The sequence below is a fragment of the Phocoena phocoena genome, chromosome 1 (assembly GCF_963924675.1).
Source record: "Phocoena phocoena chromosome 1, mPhoPho1.1, whole genome shotgun sequence".
NCBI lineage: Eukaryota > Metazoa > Chordata > Mammalia > Artiodactyla > Phocoenidae > Phocoena > Phocoena phocoena.
The window spans coordinates 28,668,561-28,681,073 of record NC_089219.1 but is presented as its reverse complement, the minus strand read 5'-3'; the positions used below and the strand labels follow the sequence as shown (position 1 = coordinate 28,681,073).

Here is a 12,513-nt window from a genome sequence, read left to right as displayed (position 1 = left end):
ACAACGGGAACTACGAACCTGCAGCCTGCAAAAAGGAGACCCCAAACACAGTAAGATAAGCAAAATGAGAAGACAGAAACACACACAGCAGATGAAGGAGCAAGATAAAAACCCACCAGACCTAACAAATGAAGAGGAAATAGGCAGTCTACCTGAAAAAGAATTCAGAATAATGATAGTAAAGATGATCCAAAATCTTGGAAATAGAATAGACAAAATGCAAGAAACATTTAACAAGGACCTAGAAGAACTAAAGATGAAACAAACAACGATGAACAACACAATAAATGAAATTAAAAATACTCTAGATGGGATCAATAGCAGAATAACTGAGGCAGAAGAACGGATAAGTGACCTGGAAGATAAAATAGTGGAAATAACTACTGCAGAGCAGAATAAAGAAAAAAGAATGAAAAGAACTGAGGACAGTCTCAGAGACCTCTGGGACAACATTAAACGCACCAACATTCGAATTATAGGGGTTTCAGAAGAAGAAGAGAAAAAGAAAGGGACTGAGAAAATATTTGAAGAGATTATAGTTGAAAACTTCCCTAATATGGGAAAGGAAATAGTTAATCAAGTCCAGGAAGCACAGAGAGTCCCATACAGGATAAATCAAAGGAGAAATATGCCAAGACACATATTAATCAAACTGTCAAAAATTAAATACAAAGAAAACATATTAAAAGCAGCAAGGGAAAAACAACAAATAACACACAAGGGAATCCCCATAAGGTTAACAGCTGATCTTTCAGCAGAAACTCTGCAAGCCAGAAGTGACTGGCAGGACATATTTAAAGTGCTGAAGGAGAAAAATCTGCAACCAAGATTACTCTACCCAGCAAGGATCTCATTCAGATTTGATGGAGAAATTAAAACCTTTACAGACAAGCAAAAGCTGAGAGAGTTCAGCACCACCAAACCAGCTTTACAACAAATGCTAAAGGAACTTCTCTAGTCAAGAAACACGAGAAGGAAAAGACCTACAATAACAAACCCAAAACAATTAAGAAAATGGGAATAGGAACATACATATCGATAATTACCTTAAATGTAAATGGACTAAATGCTCCCACCAAAAGACACAGATTGGCTGAATGGATACAAAAACAAGACCAATATATATGCTGTCTACAAGAGACCCACTTCGGATCTAGAGACACATACAGACTGAAAGTAAGGGGATGGAAAAAGATATTCCATGCAAATGGAAACCAAAAGAAAGCTGGAGTAGCAATTCTCATATCAGACAAAGTAGACTTTAAAATAAAGACTATTAGAAGAGACAAAGAAGGACACTACATAATGATCAAGGGATCGATCCAAGAAGAATATATAACAATTGTAAATATTTATGCACCCAACATAGGAGCACCTCAATACATAAGGCAAATACTAACAGCCATAAAAGGGGAAATCAACAGTAACACATTCATAGTAGGGGACTTTAACACCCCACTTTCACCAATGGACAGATCATCCAAAATGAAAATAAATAAGGAAACACAAGCTTTAAATGATACATTAAACAAGATGGACTTAATTGATATTTATAGGACATTCCATCCAAAACAACAGAATACACATTTTTCTCAAGTGCTCATGGAACATTCTCCAGGATAGATCATATCTTGGGTCACAAATCAAGCCTTGGTAAATTTAAGTCAATTGAAAGTGTATCAAGTATCTTTTCCGACCACAACGCTATGTGACTAGATATCGATTACAGGAAAAGATCTGTAAAAAATACAAACACATGGAGGCTAAACAATACACTACTTAATAACGAAGTGATCACTGAAGAAATCAAAGAGGAAATAAAAAATACCTAGAAACAAATGACAATGGAGACACGACGACCCAAAATCTATGGGATGCAGCAAAAGCAGTTCTAAGAGGGAAGTTTATAGCAATACAATCCTACCTTAAGAAACAGGAACATCTCGAATAAACAACCTAACCTTGCACCCAAAGCAATTAGAGAAAGAAGAACAAACAAAACCCAAAGTTAGCAGAAGGAAAGAAATCATAAAAATCAGATCAGAAATAAATGAAAAAGAAATGAAGGAAATGATAGCAAAGATCAATAAAACTAAAAGCTGGTTCTTTGAGAAGATAAACAAAATTGATAAACCATTACCCAGACTCATCAAGAAAAAAAGGGAGAAGACTCAAATCAATAGAATTAGAAATGAAAAAGGAGAAGTAACAACTGACACTGCAGAAATACAAAAGATCATGAGCGATTACTACAAGCAACTCTATGCCAATAAAATGGACAACCTGGAAGAAATGGACAAATTCTTAGAAATGCACAACCTGCCAAGACTGAATCAGGAAGAAATAGAAAATATGAACAGATCAATCACAAGCACTGAAATTGAAACTGTGATTAAAAATCTTCCAACAAACAAAAGTCCAGGACCAGATGGCTTCACAGGCGAATTCTATCAAACATTTAGAGAAGAGGTAACATCTATCCTTCTCAAACTCTTCCAAAATATAGCTGAGGGAGGAACACTCCCAAACTCATTCTATGAGGCCGCCATCACCCTGATACCAAAACCAGGCAAGGATGTCACAAAGAAAGAAAACTACAGGCCAATATCACTGATGAACATAGATGCAAAAATCCTCAACAAAATACTAGCAAACAGAATCCAACAGCACATTAAAAGGATCATACACCATGATCAAGTGGGGTTTATTCCAGGAATGCAAGGATTCTTCAATATACGCAAATCAATCAACGTGATACACCATATTAACAAATTGAAGGAGAAAAACCATATGATCATCTCAATACATGCAGAGAAAGCTTTCGACAAAATTCAACACCCATTTATGATAAAAACCCTGCAGAAAGTAGGCATAGAGGGAACTTTCCTCAACATAATAAAGGCCATATATGACAAACCCACAGCCAACATTGTCCTCAATGGTGAAAAACTGAAAGCATTTCCATTAAGATCAGGAACAAGACAAGGTTGCCCACTTTCACCACTCTTATTCAACATAGTTTTGGAAGTTTTAGCCACAGCAATCAGAGAACAAAAGGAAATAAAAGGAATCCAAATCGGAAAAGAAGAAGTAACGCTGTCACTGTTTGCAGATGACATGATACTATACATAGAGAATCCTAAAGATGCTACCAGAAAACTACTAGAGCTAATCAATGAATTTGGTAAAGTAGCAGGATACAAAATTAATGCACAGAAATCTCTGACATTCCTATACACTATCGATGAAAAATCTGAAAATGAAATCAAGAAAACACTCCCATTTACCATTGCAACAAAAAGAATAAAATATCTAGGAATAAACCTACCTAAGGAGACAAAAGACCTGTATGCAGAAAATTATAAGACACTGATGAAAGAAATTAAAGATGATACAAATAGATGGAGAGATATACCATGTTCTTGGATTGGAAGAATCAACATTGTGAAAAAGACTCTACTACCCAAAGCAATCTACAGATTCAATGCAATCCCTATCAAACTACCACTGGCATTTTTCACAGAACTAGAACAAAAAATTTCACAATTTGTATGGAAACACAAAAGACCCCGAATAGCCAAAGCAATCTTGAGAACGAAAAACAGAGCTGGAGGAATCAGGCTCCCTGACTTCAGACTATACTACAAAGTTACAGTAATCAAGACAGTATGGTACTGGCACAAAAACAGAAAGATAGATCAATGGAACAGGATAGAAAGCCCAGAGATAAACCCACGCACATATGGTCACCTTATCTTTGATAAAGGTGGCAGGAATGTACAGTGGAGAAAGGACAGCCTCTTCAATAAGTGGTGCTGGGAAAACTGGACAGGTACATGTAAAAGTATGAGATAGATCACTCCCTAACACCATACACAAAAATAAGCTCAAAATGGATTAAAGACCTAAATGTAAGGCCAGAAACTATCAAACTCTTAGAGGAAAAAAGGCAGAACACTCTATGACATAAATCACAGCAAGATCCTTTTTGACCCACCTCCTAGAGAAATGGAAATAAAAACAAAAATAAACAAATGGGACCTAATGAAACTTCAAAGCTTTTGCACAGCAAAGGAGACCATAAACAAGACCAAAAGACAACCCTCAGAATGGGAGAAAATAATTGCAAATGAAGCAACTGACAAAGGATTAATCTCCAAAATTTATAAGCAGCTCATGCAACCCAATCCAAAAATGGGCAGAAGACCTAAATAGGCATTTATCCAAAGAAGATATACAGACTGCCAACAAACACATGAAAGAATGCTCAACATCATTAATCATTAGAGAAATGCAAATCAAAACTACAATGAGATATCATCTCACACCAGTCAGAATGGCCATCATCAAAAAACCTAGAAACAATAAATGCTGGAGAGGGTGTGGAGAAAAGGGAACACTCTTGCACTGCTGGTGGGAATGTGAATTGGTACAGCCACTATGGAGAACAGTATGGAGGTTCCATAAAAAACTACAAATAGAACTACCATATGACCCAGCAATCCCACTACTGGGCATATACCCTGAGAAAACCATAATTCAAAAAGAGTCATATACCAAAATGTTCACTGCAGCTCTATTTACAAATGCCCGGAGATGGAAACAACCTAAGTGTCCATCATCGGATGAATGGATAAAGAAGATGTGGCACATATATACAATGCAATATTACTCAGCCATAAAAAAAAAACGAAATTGAGCTATTTGTAATGAGGTGTGTAGACCTAGAGTCTGTCATACAGAGTGAAGTAAGTCAAAAAGAGAAAGACAGGGCTTCCCTGGTGGCGCAGTGGTTGAGAGTCCGCCTGCCGATGCAGGGGATACAGGTTCGTGCCCCGGTCCGGGAAGATCCCACAAGCCGTGGAGCGGCTGGGCCCGTGAGCCATGGCCGCTGAGCCTGCGCGTCTGGAGCCTGTGCTCCGCAGTGGGAGAGGCCACAACAGTGAGAGGCCCGCGTACCGCAAAAAAAAAAAAAAAAAAAAAAAAAAAAAAAAAAAAAAAAAGAGAAAGACAAATACCATATGCTAACACATATATATGGAATTTAAGAAAAAAAATGTCATGAAGAACCTAGCGGTAAGACAGGAATAAAGACACAGACCTACTAGAGAATGGACTTCAGGATATGAGGAGGGGGAAGGGTAAGCTGTGACAAAGTGAGAGAGAGGCATGGACATATATACACTACCAAACGTAAGGTAGATAGCTAGTGGGAAGCACCCGCATAGCACAGGGAGATCAGCTCAGTGCTTTGTGACCGCCTGGAGGGGTGGGATAGGGAGGGTGGGAGGGAGGGAGATGCAAGAGGGAAGAGATATGGGAACATATGTATATGTAAAACTGATTCACTTTGTTATAAAGCAGAAACTAACACACCATTGTAAAGCAATTATACTCCAATAAAGATGTAAAAAAAAAATTATAAGAAGCCTACTCTTTCTAATCCTTACCTGTTGACTCTACGAGGCCGTTTTTCTGGTTTAATATCCACGTCATAGTGATACACATCTATTTTAGGAATCTGAACCTGAAAATGATTGGCTAACAGTCGAATTGGTTTTCCAACAGTTCCAAGGCCAGGACGACGAGGCGGCTGAAACAGGCTGGTTGGAGGTCCTGAAGAGAATGAAAGATATTGGATGTGCTATTTGTTTGTGAAGGATAATATTCCCCTCATGATCATGATGATGATGATAATAGCTACAATTGGAAATTCCCTGGTGGTCCAGTGGTTAGGACTCTGCACTCTTACTGCCAAGAACCCGTGTTCAATCCCTGGTCCAGGAACTAAATTCCCACAAGCCACATGGCACAACCAAAACAAAACAAAAATAGCTACAATTATTGAGATCTTATTATTCACTGAACATACTCTGACATACAAAGATCAAAAGTTTTTTGACCTAAGACTCTCTAGATTTCTAAATATTTTGCCATGTTGCTATTATTCTTAATATGGGGGATGTCAACATTAGACACAGTATGATGAACCCTCAGAGGCAATCTACTGTCTAAAACCTTTTATCAGCATCAGTAGATCTACAGCTAGGCTTACAAAATTATATGCATTTTAAAATAAAACCATCTCGGACTTCCCTGGTGGCGTGGTGATTAAGAATCCGCCTGCCAATGCAGGGGACACGGGTTGGAGCCCTGGTCCGGGAAGATCCCACATGCAGTGGAGCAACTAAGCCCGTGCACCACAACTGAGGCTGCACTCTGGAGCCCATGTGCCACAACTACTGAAGCCCGCATGCCTAGAGCCCGTGCTCTGCAACAAGAGAAGCCACCACAATAAGTAGCCTGCGCACCGCAATGAAGAGTAGCCCCCGCTCGCCACAAGTAGAGAAAGCCCATGGGCAGCAAAGAAGACCCAACACAGCCAAAAATAAATAAATTTTAAAAAATAAAATAAAAAAAAATAACAGTACTGAGGCTGAGAAACCTTGGTCTAGATACGGCAGTCATTCCAAATTATTCCATTGATGGTTCACAAGATATTCCATAAAAAGAAAGGATCCCATAAGCTAAAGAAACTGCATATTCCCTCCCCTGCTTAAAATTCCAATGTATATTATCGTGTTAAATTCTCTAAGAAGTCATGTAATAAATAAACCTGTTAAATTTTAACTCATCATTTACCTAACTTGTTTTTCCCTAGAACACACCCGCACACACACACTCTTTCTCTCTCTGTTTTTATTTTTTTAGATTTTTTTTGATGTGGACCATTTTTTTAAATATAATTTTATTTATTTAATTTATTTATTTGTGGCTGTGTTGGGTCTTCATTGCTGTGCGCAGGCTTTCTCTAGTTGCAGCGAGCAGGGGCTACTCTTCGTTGCGGTGCACAGGCTTCTCGTTGTGGCGGCTTCTCTTGTTGCGGATCATGGGCTCTAGGTGCGCAGGCTTCAGTAGTTGTGGCTCGCGAGCTCTAGAGCGCAGGCTCAGTAGTTGTGGCACATGGGCTTAGTTGCTCCGCAGCATGTAGGATCTTCCTCGATGAGGGCTCGAACCCGTGTCCCCTGCATCGGCAGGTGGATTCTTAACCACTGCGCCACCAGGGAAGCCCCTGATGTGGGCCATTTTTTAAGTCTTTATTGAATTTGTTACAATATTGCTTCTGTTTTATGTTTTGGTGTTTTGGCCGCTAGGCATGTGGGATCCTAGCTCCCGACCAGGGATCAAAGCCGCACCCCCTGCACTGGAAGGCGAAGTCTTAACCACTGGACCACCAGGGAAGTCCCTCTCTCTGTTTTTAAAATCAAACATCTATCAGTACTCAGTAGATAAGGATTTAGGGAAACACAGTCTGGGAAATATCTGTCTACAGAAAATCTTACTCCTTTTTGATTATAATGTCAAATGGACACTGGCCTAAAAAACAAACATCTTTTCTGCTATGAATAGGTGTTGAGTAAAGTGAGCTGTGTTTACAAAGGAAAGTTACAACAGGTTTTCTTGTTGCAATGGTATTTCACCAAGAACAAAGACAATTCACTAAGGAGAGAAAACTCTGCAGCAAGAAGCTGTTCTGGTCCAACGTCACTTAGGAAAATCAAAGCAAAGACTTTAATGAAATTTGTGTTGACAGATCACCACATACTAATTTTTAAAGGACTGAAAATCTTTTCATGTATTAAATTCACTGTTCCTTCTTCCCCTAAATTATACTCATCCTTCAAAACTCAGGTTGAGTGCAACCTCCTTGGAAAGCCTTTCCAGGATCTCCCAGGCTAGAGGATGCATCTTCTGTGTTCCCAAGAACTTCTGTATAAGGGAGCACTTAGGACAAGTACCTAGAAACAACTTGTTAAATTACTGTCTCCTTCACTAGACTGTAAACTCTTAGAAGAAAGGCACTTCCAGTTCGTTGTTATCTCAATACCTAATTCAATGATGAGCACATTGTAGGAATTCAATAAATGTTGAACTGAACAGTACCAATAATCCCTGTAGCAGATCCAGGTAGAAACTAAACAGAAACCTAGTCATTTCTAAAACAAAAGAATTGACGATTATCTTTTCATTAAAACAAAAAAAGCACTTAATTTATACTAAAAATATTATTATTCCTTGGAGTTGAGTTCCACTTCTGGTGAACAAGGGGATCTACACTTGGTGTGATACGGCATTTATAAACAAGGTAAGAAGTAGATAATAAATAATATCAGAGGTAGACAGGCATACTAGATTAACCCAATTAAATCACATAAAAAAGTCAGCCCTGCATATTCCAAGATATGCTTAAACAATCTTTGTATCGCAAATCCAGCTTTATGACAGAAATTTGCAAACAGAAATTTGGATCAAGTGACTTGCCCAAGGATGTATGACTAGACTAGGTCTCCTTACTCCCAGTTCAGGGCTTTTTCTTCTCCAATTTACTTCACAATCCTATGGCATCTATACCTCTCTGAAGTACTTGATGCCCTTTAAAGAGGCAGAGGCAGAAGAAATGAAGGAAAGGGATTAAGAAGTGGAGAAAAGCAGAGTGTGTGTCTTTTCCATGGCAAGAGAGAAAAGTTAGAAGGTGAGTGATCATTCCTTTTAATAAGTTTAGAAGACTTATTTAGAAAGATATATTCTAAAATTGTTCATCCCCAAAGCTGGTTTCTTTGAATTTATCAAACGACTTACAAAGAAATAAATCACAGTGCCTAAGGCTCTGGAACTCCTGGTTTTACCCCTCCCTAACTGCACGACGTAGGGCCAGTTTCTTAGCCAATCGGTGCATCAATTTCCTTATCTATAAAATGGAGGAGGTATGATAATAATAGCATCCATCTCATAAGGCTGCTGTGAGGATCTCATGAGACAATGTATATAAAAGGCTTAACACGGTGCCTCACAATGGTAAGCACTCGACAAATGTTAGCTATTATGACTGAGCTTGCATAAATATTATAGTTATTGCTCAAAGGACTTCATGTGGGGAGCATCTCCAAAATTTAGTGACAAAGTCAGAGAATGACATCTTCCAAAAAGGTAACAAATATGACTCAATACAGATTAGATGAAGTCAGCTTAATAGAAGAGGAGGGCATTAGACGAGGAGTCAGGTGACCCAGACTCATCCTCACCACTCAGCCTTGAGACCTTGATAAAGTCACTTAAGCTCTCTGAACCTATTTTCTCATCTGTAAAATGGGGATCATACCTGCCTTGCCTACCTCACAGAGAATTAAGTGAGCTAACAGCTAAGAAAGCACTTTCCAAACTGTAAAGCACTGTAAAAATCAATATTACTATTAATATAAGCAAAATAAATGGTAATATTATTAAATATATTTATTTCCAAGTTATTGTTGTCAGAAATCGAAATTGGGTGAGGGAGAGCAGAGCAAGACTAAACATGCTTCAATGATTGTTCAAGCTAGGAGGGAACAGAGCACTAGATCCATGTGCTTTAACAAAGAAGCAGGAAAGCTTCTCTAGGTTCTTAGCCTGGGTGAAACATCCCACAAGACTATCAACTCCCTTTGCTCTAATTCCATGCTCAGCAAGCAGCTTCTTGTTATTAATTGGGTTTCCAAGGTACTGTGATACCAGAAAAGGAGTTTGTTAGACAGCAGGCAAGAAAATATTCCAGTCAACAGAAAAGATCTGTGTGACATTGTGGCTTATTCATTAGTGTCTTATGAATGTGGTTAGTGAGAATTAATTTTCCTCAATCCTGAGTGAAATGATAAGTCCTGCAAAATCTAAAATCAAACCAAAAAGAGAGTCCCTGGGATGTTCCTAACACTGCCAGGTTGATCTTTTCCATGAAATTTGGTTTGTATACACAGTTACATAGTCTCTTTCAATATCAGCTCATAAATGCAACAGTTGATTCAATTATGACTTTCTAGCAGGGGAGGGAGGGAAGAAACATTTGTTGAGTATCTCCAATGCATGCTGTCTACAACAAGGCTTCCCACATACATTACCTTATTTCATTCTCACAACAATCTTGCAGCACATAATTATTATTACCCTTTTTTATAGATGCGGAAATGAAAGTTCAAAGGAATTAAGTAATTTGCCCAAGGTTATACAACTATTAAATTACTAGATTGGATGTGAACAGAAGTCTGTTACATTCCTAAAGACCTGATCATGCCTTTAGCCGGGGGACATAGCTGAAGTAACCCTGTGTAATACACTGAGGTTTATCAAATAATATTAATGTGATAAAACCAATTTATTTTTAAAAGGCATATGAAATTTGACTACGAAGTCCTTTAAAAAATACTCTAAGGGGCTTCTCTGGTGGCGCAGTGGTTAAGAATCCGCCCGCCAATGCAGGGGACACGGGTTCGAGCCCTGGTACGGGAAGATCCTACATGCCTCGGAGCAACTAAGCCCGTGCACCATGACTACTGAGCCTGTGCTCTAGAGCCCGCGAGCCACAACTACTGAAGCCCGAGTGCCTAGAGCCCGTGTTCCACAACAAGAGAAGCCACCGCAACGAGAAGCCTACATACCACAACGAAGAGTAGCCCCTGCTCGCTGCAACTAGAGAAAGCCATGCACAGCAACGAAGAACCAAAGCAGCCAAAATAAATTAATTAATTAAAAAGAATCCCAAAACTCTAGGGACTTCCCAGGTGGTCCAGTGGTTAAGACTTCGCCTTCCAGTGCAGGGGGTGGGGGGTTGGATCCCTGGTCCAGGAGCTAAGATCCCACATGCCTCGTGGCCAAAAAAAAACCAAAACATAAAACAAAAGCAATACTGTAATAAAATCAATAAAGACTTTAAAAAAAATACTCCAAGCAGCAAATTAAAGTGGAGTTGAATCATTCAGCTATGTAAACAAGTTTCAAGTAAACAAACTTGCAAACTTTCCAAACTCAAATGGTAGACTGAGTTTTCTATGCACTAAAAAAATGAAATGCTCTACAACTAAGACTACTATGTAGATAAGGTATGATATTAAAGTTAATTCTAACACAGCCCCTAAACCCTGCCCTACTTAGCCAAGACATCAGAAACTTGTTGGGGTTCCAGGTGGGAGCAGCAGACTCCAATCTGCAGGGCATTTGTTACAACTTGGAATGGTTCTTCTTGTTTGGGCAGAGTCGAGGAGATAACCAGAGGCCATTCATAATACAGTTTCCAAAGCACTTTCTCCTTCATTTGATCCTCACAACTACTTCTAACCCAATTAGAAGATACTCAGAGTATTAAAGCCGGAGCTGGAGCCTCTGGCTGGTAACTCGCCTGTCACTGAGGAGCCACGACAGACCACTCTGGGTCTCTTGCACAGACTGACAGGTAGACAGAGGCCGAAGGCCACATTCCCCGAGACTTCAGGGCCTTTGAGAAAGGGTGGACACTTTGCCCCTTGGCCTTGGGGGCTAATGAGAAGTGTTTTGGGGAAGTTCTCTTTCTTCCTTATCTGAGGGCTCTGGACTGTCTGTCAGTGCAAAGAAAAATAGGGGTGCGGCCCCAAGCCAAGAATACCCCTGGCAGTAGATGGTGGAGTCCTTCCTGGTCCGGTCCGGTCAGGGCCAGGCCTCCGCTGCGCACCTGGCACAGATCGCGTCCCTTCTGAAGCCCAAACTGGCCTCGCCTCCACCCTGGAGCACAAACCAACTCCCTGAGGTTGGGTCAGGTCTCCCTTAGACCTGGGGACGCGGGTCACCTTCCTCCGTGACCTCGTTCCTTCCTTAGACCTCGAGAACTGGCTCAGATCTCCAGGCTGGGGCGCGGAACCCGCCCCCCCCGCCCCCCCCCCGCCGAGGCCAGGGTCAGCTCCCTCCGCCTTGTGCAATGGGTCCCCCTCCCCCAGGCCTGACGGCCCAACCCAGGTACGCACAAGCCGATGGGGGCCACGGGGAGCTGCCAGCCCGTCCGCCCGCCCACCCGTCCCCGGGTCCGGTCCTGGTCCCGGCCCGAGCGTCCTCCTCACCGGGTCCCAGCGCCTCCATGGCGGCGGCGGGGGCCGCCTCGCCGCGGTCCCCGGCGCCTCCCGCTCCGGGCCCCGCCGCCGCCGCCGCGTAACGCTTGATCTCCGGAATATTGGCGCTATGGGGGCGCCGCGGAGACGCGGGCGCTGAGCAAGGGGCGGCGGCGGCGCCCGGCCCGGGGACAGGGACCCGGCTCCCGCGGCTCTTCCGGCCTCAGCGACAACAAAAACAATCCCCGCCGCCGCCGCCAGCGGGAGCGGGAGCGGGAGCCAGCGCGCGCGCCCGTCGGGCGGGGAGAGGGCGCGGGGCGCGCGCGGCCAGGGGTCCCGGCTCACGGAGGGGGCGTGCACAGCCCTGGAAGCCGGGTCCACCCGGCCCGAGGCGGGGTGGGGCGGGGGTGGGCGCGCGCGCCCTGAGGGGGCAGCGCCCAGAGGACGTGTCGGGGGCGCGCCCGCCCGCCCGCACTGCCCTGTAGCCGAGGGAGGCCTTCCCAGGCGAAGGGCTCTGGGGGGGTCTACATGCTGTCCTCCCAGAGAATTCCAATACACAAGTGCCCGGAGAAAGATCGGGATTGCAGACCCCACTGATCCAGACACAGCACTCCACTTCCGCCCGTGG

General features: G+C 42.2%; 1 protein-coding gene across 1 annotated transcript in view; it reads right to left on the bottom strand.

Moving 5' to 3' along the window:
* LOC136125064 (protein argonaute-4) overlaps positions 1-11,916 on the bottom strand; it is a 41,770-nt gene extending 29,854 nt beyond the window's left edge. Inside the window, exons 1-2 of the mRNA XM_065879901.1 lie at positions 11,898-11,916; positions 5,451-5,616 (exon numbers count right to left, since the gene is read on the bottom strand). Of these exons, the coding sequence (XP_065735973.1) occupies positions 5,451-5,616; positions 11,898-11,916 (185 nt within the window). The remainder of the gene's footprint in view (positions 1-5,450; positions 5,617-11,897) is intronic.
* Between the last annotated feature and the right edge of the window lie 597 nt (positions 11,917-12,513).